The sequence below is a fragment of the Ceratina calcarata genome, unplaced genomic scaffold (assembly GCF_001652005.2).
Source record: "Ceratina calcarata isolate Rehan_Ccalc_2016 unplaced genomic scaffold, ASM165200v1 scaffold494, whole genome shotgun sequence".
NCBI lineage: Eukaryota > Metazoa > Arthropoda > Insecta > Hymenoptera > Apidae > Ceratina > Ceratina calcarata.
The window spans coordinates 15,451-31,792 of NW_017173764.1; the positions used below are offsets into that span (position 1 = coordinate 15,451).

A 16,342-nucleotide genomic window follows, 5' to 3' on the forward strand; every position below is an offset into this window, starting at 1 on the left:
CTGACTGACTGACTTGCTGGCTGACTCTCTCTCTCTCCCAATCCTCGAGTCACACCCACACTCATAATACATATCTTCGACGAGTGTCGACGTTACCGCTACTTCAAGTTCGCGTCAGATACAGAAAACGAAAAAAAAATAAAACTAAATTGAACAACTACTCCGCCGACTAGTTTAAACACATTAATAATAAGAGTCAGCCAGTATTTCCGCGTCAGTATTTCATAAAGACAAGCTATTTACCGTACTTTAACGCATCACATCATTGAAAAATTGACCCTGCACTCGATTAAAATCAAAAACGGAGGATCTTTACATTCCTCTTCAAAACTCTAATAAATATCATGACACCGTGTCCCCAGCAAACTTCGACGTATATCGCTACTTTATTTCGCTTCGGACACGGCACAAAACAAAATAAAAGGAACATCTAAATCACAGCTAGTCAAATTAACTTCGAAAATTGTAATATCACGACCAATAAACTGGTTGTTAACTGACATGAGACTATTGAACAGACACCAACAGTTATTCAAGCCATCCTACCCCGTAAAATAGTATCCCACAAATTAAAATACTCAAAAAATAAAGAAAGAAACGCCTATCCTTTTCCTCAACACAAAAAATAGACAAAGTGATTTAACAAGATAACACCTCCTCTCACCGTCTGTTAACAACCAGCTCATGACCAACTTTGGCATGATTATAAAAATCAGCTAAACAAAAACAAGAAAGAAAAATAAAATGACTAATAGAATCTTACGTACACAACCGTTAATCTAACAAATACACACAGATAAAGACTATAATAAAAGCTACCCTCCAGCTCTTCAAAATCAACGATCTTAGATCACTTTTCAATCCCAGACAGACAGCTCCATCTCCCTGTTAGGACGAAATCCTCCACCTCAGTGTTCCGCTTCCTTGTTTCCATTTCAGCCTTGTTTTTTCGAGCCTCTGTATGACATGAAGAAATCCGATATCAATTAATGTATCTCCACACCATCACAAAAACATAAATGACCCTAAAGAACCCTCCCGGACAATCATACAAAACCAATTCAACCTCCCACATATAAATCAAGAGAAAACCCCCAAATCTATTTTGTCCTTGATAATAAAAGACATGACCATAAACACAATAAAATCACACCCCAATTCCTTTCCGCTCACCTGTCTCCCTTCGACTTATTATGGCCACCTCCGTGGCTACTCCTTCCTCCCTCCTTCTTTGCGTAAAGTCTAATCGGCGGCGGCACCGGTTCCGTCGGTTCCTCCAGTGGCAGTGAAATCCTTAACACCGATTCCGTCGAATCCGTACTTCCCTCTCTGGTCACCGATTTATCCACCGACGTCTCCTTCGGATCCTGTTTGCCCTTGACCTTCTCTTTCCCATGCGAGAAACCCTCCTTAACCGAGACTGTCGGTTTAGCCGGCGTTGACGTGTTCTTCGACGACGGTCCCTCGTCCATGATTCCGGCCAGTTCATCTGACACTTCAACCTCCATTCCGTTGAAACAATGTAAGTCCGCAGAAAGGATGAACTCGTCCCCTTCTACATCAAACGAACCATCTCCTTCCTTCTGCGACGGGACGTCTTCAATGTTGGTCGAATCATTTAAACGGACCACCGTTCCTGCCTCGTCAGCCAAAGCCTCTACCGGATCTTCCTGACCCACAGCAAAATCATCCTCCGTCACCTCAACCTCCACTGGCTCCCTCAGGGGCCTCACATTCTTTGCCGGTACCACCGTTAAAATAGTGAACCTGTGCACTCCAGCTTGATCTAAGGACAACCGGTTTCTCTTTCTCCTGAGCATTCCGACTGACCGACCCTCCATTTCTAACGTGATTATAAGGCCTGATCTCGTGTGCTTTTCTCTTACCAGTCTCCATCTCGAGACGTCCAGATCGCTATTGAACCTTTGTAAATTCCGTATGATGTTGGCTCCCGTGAATCTCGAATGAGAACCTCGTCCCTCAACCAAAAAGCGATTATCCAGTACCACTTTATCCTCCACCTTTAATTGGCATCCACTTGCAAATTTAACAAACTTAATGGCAACCTTGAGCCATTTCACAGTAACCTCATCCTCACAGGTCATCAAGAAGCCCCCATTCTTACGGAAAAACGATTGGAAACTCGGACGAACAAATCCCAGCGACTTCCTCTTTCTCGCCTCTGTGTAAGCAACGACACATGCATTTAACGCATCTCCAAACTCCTCGGCTTCAGCATGTGAAAGCACTCTGTCTGGGAAACCAATCGGTACTAATGCGACTTGATAGGCCGAGTCGGATTCCTTCCTGGAGAACGGTCTGCTCATGGTGAACTGGTATAACACAGGTCACAACACGTTAGAATGGAGAGTCGGATCAAACGAATGCTGCTCCGCTCTCTCCGCCCGCTGTATTTAAGCCCACACAGTGACTACGCCCCTTCCATGCCCTCTCTTCTCGCATCCACCCTGTACCACAGTCTTCGACCTCGTTCCTATTGGCCAACCAGATCCCCTTCCCGTATCAAGGCAAATCCCTTCCTTCCTCGACTTGCTCCACCAGCAACAATTTTCCATGAAAGTCATCCACCTCCTTTAAATAAATTCAAACCGCTTAATAAAGAACAATTATTAACAACTTAATGGTATTCATTTCTTCAGTTCACATACCACAACTTCCTCATTCCTTTACTGTCTCAAGCCGTTCCAATTCGTCGCGTACATCAACCGGAATCTCCCTCGTTCTTAAAAAATATTCTCCAATAGTTCGCTCCCAATTTAGTATAGTAACCAAATTACCTTCTCCTTCTGTGTTCCGAACCTTATTCAAACAATAATCTCCACAAAACAATTATATGATTAACCATCCGGTCACTAAAACAGCCAGCCTTATCAAAGATTCAATACCACTACCTTCCTGATTAAATTATTAATTACCTCCACCAGTCATTTTTCAGTTCCATCCCCTTCGTAGCATCGAGTCATATCCTCCAGGTAACCATACAAATCATTCACCAATTGCCATCTCCCTCTTAAATTCATCACTGAGAAAAGAGAAACCAACGATTCGATAAAAATCTTCCCCGTATAACCCCGATTCATCATCAATAAAACACGATTAAGTATTTCTTTCCTTAAAACGTGTTCAACTACGAAGATACATTGGTTAACGCACAACCTAGAGCTACAGTTAACAATCATCTCGTCATTCCATCCTTTGTTAATTCCAAGAGCAACCAGATGACCATGTCGTTAAGAAACTGCGCAGTTTCCAGCTTCATTCGCGTTCAAAAATTTTCCACACACACAAAGGGAAAGGAACACTCCTTCCCTTAATACGAGTACAGTTCCCACCAAAAGTTTCTTTTTTCAGAAAAATATAACCAAAACCCCATCCCCTGTAGTTAATTAACTAATTAATTAATTAATCAATCTAACCTCCCCACCGTTTTCACCTCATTTATCACCAAACTCATCAAATAATCACATCACAAATAAACCATACTATCTCCAATCACATTCGTATTCAAAAATTCCCACGCAATAAGAAAGAGAGACATCTCTCTCCTTAGTGCCAGTACAGTCTTCACCAAGAATACCCCGAACGAATAAAAATAATCATCAGCTCCTTGGGCTTAATCAACTCCATCCCTTCGATCAGTCCTATTATTTTCCATCCCATCATTTTCAGTCTCATCAAGTAACCACATTGCGAATAAAATACATAATTCCAATCTTATTCGCATTCAAAAACTTCCATACACGAAAATAAAGGAACAGTTCTTCCCTTAATACCAAAACAGTTTCCATCAAAAGTTTTTCTTTCTAAAAAGTCAATCAAAACCTCGTCAACTGTAATCAATTAATTAATTAATCTACCATCCCCACTACTTCCATCTCGTTCATTCCCAGACTCATCAAATAATCACATCGTTAATAAACCATATAGTTCCTGATTTCATTCACGTTCAAAAAGTTTCCACGCAAAGAGAGAGCAAAACATCTCCTTCTTTAGTGCCGGTACAGTCTTCACCAAAAATACCCCAAACGAATAAAAATTAATCATCAATTCCTTGAAATTACATCAACTCCATCCTTTCAACCAGTCCTATTACATTCCCCAATCCCATTAAATAATCTCATCACAAACAAAATACAGTAATCCGAACCTATTCGTGTTCGAAAGAAATATTCTCCACACGAAGATAAGGAGACAGTCCTTCCCTTAATTCCAGTACAGTTCCCATCAAAAGTTTCCTTTTTCATAAAAGAGTCGGCCAAAGCCTCATCAACTATAATCAAATAATTAATTAATCTACTATCCCCGCTACTTTCATCCTATTCATTCCCAAACTCATCGAATCAACATATTACAAATAAACCATATAGTTACCAATTCTTATTCACATTCTAAAAATTTTCATCTACCAAAAGAAATACAGATGGTTAAACAAAACAAACCGCCTTTTCCCTCTCTGAAAAATTGACTAGAAAACAACTCTTTCCACCTTTTTTACCACTCTATCCTAAACCTCAGCGAACCTTCATTGTTATCTATCGCATACCTGGCCAAACTACAATCGAATATGCCATTCACATCACAATCCGAAATCTCGAAAGAAAAACTCACCATAAATAAAGAAGAAAAATAAAAGTATGACTAAGAAACTATCCCCAGCATGCCTATCCACAGATCCCGAGTCAACAACATAAATAACACGATACAAATATTAAGGGACGACAAATTTCTCAGTCACATAAAAATCTCGAAGAAGACAAATCACCATCGTATATTATGACAACAATTGCACATTTGTACAATTTCCAGCTATTTGCTAAAAACACTCCTCTCTTTCATAAATAATCAGATACCTTAACAATCAAGCGTCAAATCTCGTATTTTCAATGCAAAGTACAACAAACCATTTGGGAACCCCTCTTTTATTTTTAACTTCTTGTTTAAAACCTATAACACCTAATCAAGACCGATGAAAATTATCAATTTCAGTTTAAATCTCTATCAAAACCTCCGGTTTTCCTGTTATCATCATCATCATCAAACCCAAACCTCCTAGCCCTCATCCTTTGAAACTTAATATATTAGAGCATCAAACATCAACACATTCTCCTATAAACCCACTTCTACCCCCCTTTACAACAAAACAATAACATAACTAAGCCATTCTCGAACCCATGCTTTCCCACCAGAATGTACTAACTTTTACCCCAGAGTGTACCAGCACAGCACAAAAACACGCAGATATCTTCCTATTCATCTTCCACAACATATATCTCCTAAACACTTACCACCCCCATTTACCACTTCGACTCGACTTTCTCTTTCTGCAAAATATCGGACCCTCAACCGAATTCAAACTCCCAGAAAAATATATTTAGCTTGAATGTTTATTGCCTTCAAACGCATTTAATCAGTTAAACAAAAAGGCCATTATTCAACCCCCAATCTTACCTATTACTTATTATCTATATCCGAATCCCACTCATACAATTTTTGCACAAAAGAAAAAGTTAAAAAGACCAATAACACTCTCTTAAAATTAAAACCCTGCCCTATCCTCTTCAATAATTCATCAATAATAAATTCATTTATAGAACCCTTCCTTCCAAAATTCTAAGTATTTAAAGAAAAATTCTTTAACAGAAACTAGTGTAGAAAATTTACCCTTCAGCTATATTAACATTCTTGCTACATTCTAGAATTCATCGCTCTTTCAATCCAGAAACAGAAAAATTCTTCCTTCTACTTACCCCTTTCCATTCCTCCCAGCAACGTCCTTCTCATTGTAAATTGAATTGTCAAACCTCATTCCCATCTTCGTAAAGCAATCCATTCCTTCGTAAAAGCACCAATCGTTCCAAATCAGTATACGTCTCGTCGATTACTTCACATCTAGTACTCGATCCTTTTTTACCGCATGCTCCTACAAAATTCCTCGAATAAATCAATCTCAAAAGTCATATGATCAAAAAGAATACGATTCTCAACAAAATGAATCACAAACCTGTATTTCACCCCATCAATTTCATGCTTCATCCTCCGACGAATCAATCTCCGAAAAAGATCCTATCCAAGATGTATCTGACATAGAGCCAATCGATAACGTGCTCAATGACCTCCAACTTGCCGTTTCATATCCAGAATCATCGTCATTTAATATCCGCACGTCTTCATTAAAACACCGGTTCTCTGTATAAACTTCCCATACAAACAAAAATTCCCATACATTGAGCACGTGTCGCTCGCCAAAAACTCACCGTCTCTCAATCGATCGCAACAAATAAAAATTCCGTAATTAAATAATCACCCAAATTAACCCTTCTATCCATCAAATTCTGTACAAACTTTCTCCACCATTTCCAAAAAATACATCCAGCCCATGCAATCATTTCACCGATATCCATTCCTTGCATGCAATAAATCATTTAATCGGGCAAACCCCACTTCATTGTCATTCAACCCATATTCAAGCTCCTCCCCCCTCAACGCATGCGCCAATCAAACAATCAACAATCACCGATCAAAACTCCGTTCAAATGGCCGTTCCACATTCACCTTACTTACTTCTCATACAAAATTTTTCATCCATTATCTAACCGTTTCCTGCCTATTCCCTTATGACAAAAATCTCATTTATTCCTTATCAGACCAACAATCAAACGATAATCCGCTCATAACCAGAAGACATTTCCCTGAAAAACTTTTTACAGAGAGTGTACTCCGAACATTCAAGGACTCACTTCCTGCTCGACCCTGCACTCTTATCTCCTTGTCTTTTATAACAATAACCAGCCCCTTGTCACCACTTTCCCTTTTCCATTCAAGGTTCCCAGAAAAAGTACGTCGTACTTTTCCCGATACATTCAAAACCGTTCCAAGAAAACTACCAATACTCATCCAAAGAAAATTGCATAGAACAAATCTCCCTCCTTCGATAATAAAAATTCAAATCACACTCCTTCCGAGCTGTCCTAATTCGTAACCCCTTCCTCACAATCCCGATCAAAGTCTTCACAACAAATCAATTAAAAATTTTCCGAATAATTATTCATTAATTTACCCCTCATATCGTCCTAGATCCTTCCTAACAATATTTATATATTTCCATCCTTACTTACAAATCAACCAAGCATTTTACCATAGCAATTTCTATCTTCCTCTTTTCTAACAATTATTTAAACAATCTTTCAATCTCCAGTTTCATCCGAATTTCGCGCGCCCGACCAGACGCCCTCTATACTCTCGTTTCAAGGTCTAACTTTTCTTTACATATTCAAGCGCAGCATAACCTACAAACGTCACCCCGAAGACCACAGCTGTATCACTTCGATTTCCAAGAATCAGAGCTCCAATTTGAACAAGGACACCACTAACCGCTCAATTTGAATACTACCAAAGACCAAAACTTGACTCAACACTAAATCGATTCTTCATTTCAGGTATAAGAACTTCAAACCTTCGCATCCCAACCAGAGTTATAAACACCAAGGTTATCAAACGCAGCGATACCCTAAATACATGAAGGAATTACCGAAAGCTGAAAGAAATCTCTAATAATAAAGGTAGTCAACATCTTTATAACTTTGTATCATCTTACATTCCCTTCAAAATTACTTTTTCGCCCAGTAAAACAACCCATATCAACGTACTCATCCCTGCCCCTGCATATTTCTCTCTACCAATTCCCTAATCTAGCCATACTATAAAAAAAAAGAACTCTTTTCCTTTAAACAATTCATCTCTCATCTTTACCAAATACCGGTTCATACAATACATCACCCAGATAACCTTTCCTCCCTCTTTTTTATTTTTAACAATACAACCAAATTCCTTCCTTTTTCTTCCTTACAACATAAAGGCATACTATCTCCCTGAACAACTCCTTCTACCATATCCTTTCCATTGTCAAATTCATTCTCCTTACAGCATCCAAAGCCACCTCACCCTTTCACTTAATACCAACAAGTTACACAGAATTTAATGAACTCAATATCCGACAGATCTTCAAATCCTTGATTGATACAAAGCTCCTACCGTTCTGTCTCACCAGTCAGTCTCCCTGAAAAGCCTAATCAATTTCTCATAAGACAACATGCCTTATAATCAAAGTCATTTCGATAAAACTATCAATATCCACCCAATAGAAACTGTATAATATAAATCTCCTCCCCTTGATAATAGTGAATTTGAATCACGTTCTACTCCAAGCTGTCTTGAATCGTAACCCTGTCCCTACAATACCAAACAAAATCCTCACAATAGATCAATCAAAAATTCACATGATTACACATTAAATTATCCCTCATATCATCCTAAGTTCTCTCTAACAACATTTATACAGGAACCAAGATTCCAGTTTAAACAAGAACGCCGCTAACCACTCAGTTTAAATTATTATTCGTAGCCAAAATTTGGTCCAGCACTAAATTAATTCTTCATTACAGATATAGTTACTTCAAGCTTTTTATTTTCTAACGAAGATTGCAATTACCAAGAATTACAACTATCAAAATTAACAAACGCATGAGGTAAATACCGAAAGCTGAAAGAAATCTCTAGTAAGAAAAAAGGTAACCAACGTCCTTACAACTTCATATCATTCCACATCCTTTTCAAGCATATTCTCCCGCTCATTAAAACAGCCCAGTTCAACTTACTCTCCCTTGCCCCTGCATATTCCTCCACTAGTTTCCTAATTTGTCATATTGTCAAATCTCACTCATACAAGGCATCACCCCAAAAAGAAAAAGCCTTTCCTCCTTTTTATACTTGTAACAATACATACCAATTTCTCCCTTTTACTCTCCTGAAACAGAAAAAACAAATTCCCTTCCTAAACAATTCATTTCACCATGGCCTCTCCACCGTCAAATCCATTCCTTTACATCATCCATAACCGCCCCACTCTTTTTCCCTTAAGTTCTCCAGCAGATTGTTCATAGCTTGATAATTTCAGTGTCCAACGAACCTCCTACCGCTCTGTCTCACTGGTCAATCTCCCTGAAAAATCTTGTCAATTCCTCATAAAACAATATGTCATATACTCAAAAATATTTCAGGAAACCTACTAATATTTATTCAAAGAAAATCGCAGCAAAATTAAATCTCTTCCCCTTGATAATAGCAAACTTGAATCACATTCCATTCCAGACTGTCTTAAATCATAGCCCCATCCCCACAATATCAATCAAAGCCTTCGCAACAAATCAATCAAGAAATCTACCTAATTCTCCATTAAATTATTCCTCATATCCTAAATCGTAACCCTGCCCCACAATACCAATCAAAGCCTTTACAACAAGGTAATCAAGAAATTCCGCATAACTACACATTAATTTATTCCTCATATCATCTTAGACCCTTCCTGTAAATACCTATATCAACCCCTCTCTATCTACAAGTCAACCAAGCACCTTTACAGTAACAATTACTATCCCTTTCCTCTCTAGTAATAAATAAAACAATCTTCATCTCTCCAGTCTCTTCCGAATTTCGCGCGTCCAGCCAGACGCCCTCTGTACTCTCATTTCAAATCTCAACTCTCTTTTGCTCATTCAATCCCAACATAACCTACAAACGTCATCCCGAAGACCACAGCTGAATCACTCCGACTTCCAAGAGTCAAAGTTACAATTTAAACAAGAACACCGCTAACCGCTCAATTTGAATATTACTCTTAGCCATGATTTGACAAAACTCTAAATTTGTCTTCATTTCAGATATGATAATTTCAAACCTTCGCCTTCCTACAAGTGTCACAAACAACAAGGTTAGCAAGCACATCGATACGATTAATAAACACATGAAAAAATTAACGAAAGATGAAAAAGACCTCTAATAAAAAAGGTAACCAACATTCTTATGACATTGCATCGTCTCATATCCCTTTCAAAATTATTCTTTCATTCAATAAGACAACCCGGTTCAACTTACTCATCCTTGCCCCTGCATATCTCTCCACAAGCTCCCTAAACTATCATGCCGTCCGGAAGGACCCCTCTTCCCCTTAAAACAATCCATTTCTCACCTTTACCAAATACCCCTCACCCAATACGTCACCCAAATAGCCTCTCCTCCTTCCTTCCACCTTTAACAATACACCCTAAATTTCCTTCCTTCTCTTTCTTTACAATAAAAGATGAATTACCCTCCTAAACTATTCCCTCTACTGTGGCCTATCCACTGTCGGATTCGTTTCCCCTTTCAATGTCCAAAGTTGCCTCACCATTTCCTCTTAATCCCTCCAACAAATTGCACATCAATTGATAATTCCAATATCTGACAAGCCTCCATTCCCCTGATTAAAATCAAGCTTCTACCATTCTGTCTTACTGGTCAAACTCCCTGAAAAACCTCATCAATTTCTCATAAGACAATAAGTCATGTAATCAAAGTCACTTCAGGAAAATTACCAATATTTACCCAAAGAAACTTGCAGAAAATAACTCTCCTCCCCTTGATAATAACAAATCTACTACACGTTCCATTCCAAGCTATCTTAAATCATAGCCCCGTCCCCACAAACCATTCAAAACCTTCACAACAAATCAACCAATGATTCCATATAATTACTCATTAATTTATCCCTCATATCATTCTAGATCCTTTTTTCAACAATACTTAGACAGGAATCGAGACTCCAGTTCAAACAGGGACTCCGCTAACCGTTCAATTTAAATATTACTTGTAACCAAAACTTGATTCAACGCTAAATTAATTCTTCATTTCAGATATGATTATTTCAAACCTTCATCTATACCAGAAACAATGCTCCAGATTGAACAAGGACACCGCTGACCGCTCAATTTAAATATTATTAGTAACCAAAACTCGACTCCATACTGAATTAATCTTTTATTTCAGATATAGCGATTCCAAGCCTTCGCTTTCCAACAGGATCAACAAGTAACAGAATTAGCAAACGCACCGATACAATTAAACACACAAGGTAATTACCAAAGATTGAAAGAAAACCTCTAGCACAAAAGGTAACCATCGTCCCTATGATTCTATATCATTCCACAACCTCTTCAACATATTCATTCGTCCAATAAAAACAAACCCAGTACAACGTATTCGTCCTTACCCCTGTATATTTACCCTTTCCTTTTATTATCTTAATAATACATACCAGATTCCTCCCTTTCTTCCTTATAACAGAAAGACAGATCTCCTTCCTAAACAATCCCTTTTACCGTGGCATTTCCATTGTCAAATCATCTTCCTTATAGCGTCCAAAGTCTCCTCCTTAATCTCCCCAACAAATTATAAATAGCTTGACAATCTCAATATCCAACAGGCCTCTATTTCTCTGATTAAAACAAGGCTCCTACCACTCTGTCCCATTGATCAATCTCCCTAAAAAACCTTATCAATTTCTCATAGGACAACATATCAAGATCGTAGTCAAACAAATCCAGATTACCAAACACTTCACGTCTCTTCCTAATGAATCTGTCACAATTAACTAACAGATGCTTAACCGACTGCAACTCGCCCGAGCCACAAATACATTGCCCATTCTCCCGAACTCCCATCCTAAACAAATGATAATTCAGCGGAGCATGTCCCGTTAAAACATACGTCAAAATTCGAACATCGGCCCTTTTCATCTTCAATATCATTCTAGCCTTACTCACATTTATCTCACCTATCATTTCCTTCCCTTGTCTACAATTCGTCGTCTCAGACCATCTACTTGTCAAACGGGAAAGCGAAAATCTCTTCAATTCTGATTTGAACCCCGCATATGACACCGGTAACCAAGGCTCCACCCCTTGTCTTCCTTCCTTCACTACAAGTTTCGCCAATCTGTCAGCTTCTTCATTACCAGAGACTCCTCTATGTCCCGGGCACCAGCACAAGATCACTCTCCTATTAACCAATGCTAATTCATTCAAGATGTCACAACATTCCAAAGCAATCGCCGACTTAAAGCTTGATCTCTCCATCGTCTTCACCGTCGATTCACTGTCAGTAAAGATGACTATATTATTACCTCTGACCCCCCTGCTCATCAATTCCTCCGCACACCTCAATACAGTCACTACCTCCGCCTGATACACCGTGGCAAATTTCCCTAAATATTCAGATCCACTCTCGCCCGACAACTCCGAGACCCATGCACATCCCGTAGCACTCTCCTCATCCTTACTACCATCCGTAAACCATGCATTCCATCCTGTAAACCTTTCCAACTTACCATTCTTCCACTCATCTCTTTCAGGGATCGCCGTTCGAAATTTTCTCCCAAATCGAAACGTCATACTAATCTTGTCCGTCGCAGATTCCAGAGTCATTAACAAGTTTTTCTCTGTTTCAGGTATACAGCTCTTCAATATAGACGAATGACCTTTGTCCGTCGGCCGCCACTTTCCCCAATCTCGCAGAAGTTTCGCCGTACGAATCGCTACCTCTTCTATTCGAAACAGAAGCGGCGGCATTGCCAACATCGCCTCCATCGCCCTCGTCGGAGAACTCCGAAACGCGCCAAGTATCCTCTTCAATCCTATATGTTGTAAACTCTCCAATCTACTCCCAATCCTGAGATTCTGTACGCCTTCCCACCATATCACCGCACCGAAAAACAATCTTGGTAAAATTATACAGCTATAAATCCAATGAGCCGCAGCCGGCGTAAGTCCCCACGTACTTCCAACCATTCTACTAATTGTGGCTAGATTCTTTCTCGCCCTGTTAACTGTCCTCTCAACCTGTGCTTTCCAAGAAAGATTACTAGAGAAAGTTACTCCCAAATATTTTACCTGATCAGATTTCACCAATTAAACACCATTTAACTTAATCCCTCGAATATCCAATCTCCTTACCTTTCGCGTCACTACCAATAACTCCGTCTTGGTAGGATTGACCGATAGATTCGTTTCCGAACACCATTCCTCTACCAGCCTCAAGGCAGATTTCATCAATCTTTTAGCGACCCTTCCATCTTCGTGCGTTACTACTACGGCAATATCGTCCGCGTATCCCCATACTTAAAATCCATTCACTCTCAACCTTTCCAGCAACGAGTCCACCGCCAGACACCAGAGCATCGGTGACAATATCCCTCCCTGCGGGCAACCCCTGTTCGCCAATCCTCCAGCAGTGATTCCTCCAAACTCCGTCGTTATCAGTCTGTCCGACAGCATTCTATCTATCCACCTGACCACCGCCGCGTCCACGCCATGATCCAGCATACCTTTAATGAAAACATCTTTGGGCGTCTGATTAAAAGCTCCTTCAATATCCATGAAGCAGGCCACAGCATACTGTCTTCCGTAGAGCGCCTCCTCGAAACATCTAGTGATACCATGCAAGGCCGCTTCTACCGAGAAACCTACGCGAAACGCGTACTGCCTGTCAGACAACGGGGACGACATCAATACCACATCTTTGAAATACCTGTCGATCTGCTTCTCCATCGTTTTCAATAAGAACGAGGTAAGACTGATCGGCCTAAAAGACTTCGGAGAAGAATAATCCGACTTCCCAGGCTTCGGTATAAAGGTAACCTTCGTTCTTCTCCACAGAGTCGGAACATATCCCATAGCTAAACTCGCTCTCATTATCTTTGCCAGATGTCCCAAGATTAAACTCTTTCCTATTTTCAGATATCTAGGAATGACTCCGTCCGGACCAGGCGCCTTATACGGTAAAAACGTACTTATCGCCCAGCCAATCTTCTCCTCCGTGACTATACTCGCCGCCAACCCCCAGTTCGGCCTCGTCTGTCTCAACGTCTGAGCATTCCCGCCGTCATCATTAACCCTTACAACATCCATGTCTACCGCATTCAACGCCCCCGGGAAGTGCTCCACAATCAACGTCTCCAACGTCTCCTTAATGTCCCCAGTCATCGTTCCGTCCCGTTTCTTCAACAACCCTAAACTATTCTGATCAACCCTCTCCAACACTCTATTTATCCTTGCTATTTCCTGCGTCTTTTTCAATCCGTTACAAAAACTCCTCCACGAGTTCTTCTTCGCCTTACAAATCTCCCTGCTCAGTTTCAACTCCGTTCTCCGCGGTTTGTGCTTGTCCCCGGTCCTGCCCGTTCTTCGAGCCTTCTTGTTCAACCTTCTACCCTTCAAACTGAGATCCTGCAACTTCGAACTCCACCACGGGAGCCTCGCATTAAACCCTTTCACCTTCTTTTCCAATGCATCTTCCGCCGCTTCCATAATAGCATCTGTAACATACTCCAAATAAGCATCAATTTGTAACGGTGTACCATACTCCTTCGGAGATTCCCTCAGTTTATCATTCAAACCCTCCATAAATTTCTCCACGTTCAACTTCTTCTTATCGCTGACTATCCTGTTCATTGGAACCCCTTCGACCAACAATCTAAACGAGATAAATCTATGATCCGAGAGCGACAAATCATCCAGCACCCTCCAATGACTCAGCACCGATCTTAATTCCAACGATACCATCGTAACGTCCAATGTCTCCTCCCTAATCGCAGTACTAAACGTCGGTACCGATCCCTCGTTCAACCATGTCATTCCATTAATATTCATAAAGTCCAACAACTTCAATCCTCTATTATTCGTGACCGAACTGCCCCATAAAGTATGGCACGCATTCGCGTCCGCTCCTACAATCATACTAACTCCTTGTTGAACACACCAATCAACCAACGAGTCCAACTTTTCCGAAATCGGTTCCCGTTTATCATACGGCATGTACACCGATACAATAATTACTTTTGACAGACGCGAACGTTCATTATTCTTCTCCAACAAAACCGTCGTGATATCTCTTCCACTGAACTGCGGCAATAAAACCGGCTTGACCTTACTAGTATGTACAATGCACGTCCTCGGCCTCTGATCATTACAATTATACAGCACGCTCCCCGTCATGCCCATACCTTTAATTTTGTCATTTACCGTCCACGGTTCCTGAATCAACGCCACGTCCAGCCCATCTTTCACCATCAAATTTGATAGCGCACCCACCGCTGCTCTCGACCTATGTAAATTAATCTGTACAAATTTCAGGTGTCCAGACATATCTATTCAAGATTTCAACCTTTAAAGATCAACTCAAAAAAGGACCAATCCGTCAAAGAGGAGGAAAAGAAGAGAATCAGCCCCCAATTGATCTCCCAGCTACAAAGTGGATCAAGAAATTCAAAAAGATACTCGTTAAAACAATCCCACTTCTTTCATACAACTCCCGCCTTTTCCTCCTTCTTCCTCCCTTTCTACTTCTTAAATTTCAGCGCCCAGTAAGTCAAAAGAACATCGCATCACGAATTTAATAAAGCCGCGAATTGATGCGAGCCCCTAACTTATCCTCCTATATGTATATATTCAATAGCCAATCCCTATACCTCAGAGCAAGGATGCAAACCTAGATCAGTAATTCCCAGAAATGTTGAACAATTATTATAGTCAATACCCTGTATTACCTCGACAAACATGTACCTCTACCAATGATAGTATACTCCCAGTCGGCAAAGAAACACTAACTTCCCAACCAACAGAGACCGTCAACCCGAATTTACCAAACGAAAGTACAGTCAATTAGTCTTAACCAGCGACAACCAATCGCAGTTACTGTAGACACAGGCAAAGTTTTTCGTAAACCAGAAAAGAATTCCACTCTAAACAACCCCCGTACAAGTAGGAAACTACCCAGTAATAATTCAGCCACCCTCTATCGTAACCTAGTCCAAACTCTCACCGTTCCAAACCCATTTGCCAACCGTCCACCCTAGATGCTCAATGCTCAGTATCAATATCGATATCGAACCCTTTCCCATGTCCTTACCGATCAACCAATACAAATTAACCGAATCCAATTGCTCACCCTTGATTCATTTTAGCGTAAATGAACTACCGCTAATAATACTTTAATTCCACATCAATCAAAATTCCGCTTACCTCATAGACACGCCCTATGCCATGTCAAGCAATTATCCAATATTGTTGTAATCTACAATTTCTAATAAATCAATCATCTAAATAAATACACAAAAAGGTCTCAATTTATCAATAAAAATTTTCCTCTTTTCAGTCTATGAGAATCAACACAAGCAACTCTTTATTATCATATGAAAATTCTTTTAAAAACTATTACATTCTCTGCCACAAAAGGATAAAACAAAAAGGAAACAGACTTAACAATCAAGGATGAAAAGGACGTTCACAATAAAACAAAACAATCTTATTTTCTCTCTCGACAAAATAACATTTATCATTCATTTATTATCAACATCATTTATTCCAGCCAATTCCTCCTGACTGTCAGACTTCCACTCGCAGAAACCACGTTCCGTTTCTTCCGCTTCCAGATCCTTCCCATTCAGCTTCGC

The 16,342-nt window shown here is 40.0% G+C and overlaps 1 protein-coding gene across 1 annotated transcript; it reads right to left on the minus strand.

Moving 5' to 3' along the window:
- Nucleotides 1–11,333: 11,333 nt before the first annotated feature.
- LOC108628089 (uncharacterized) lies at nucleotides 11,334–12,941 on the minus strand. The gene is made up of 2 exons (XM_018029783.1): nucleotides 12,846–12,941; nucleotides 11,334–12,782 (listed from the first exon to the last, which is right to left on the minus strand). Exons 1-2 carry the CDS (start codon nucleotides 12,939–12,941, stop codon nucleotides 11,334–11,336), a joined length of 1,545 nt encoding a protein of 514 aa, XP_017885272.1.
- Between the last annotated feature and the right edge of the window lie 3,401 nt (nucleotides 12,942–16,342).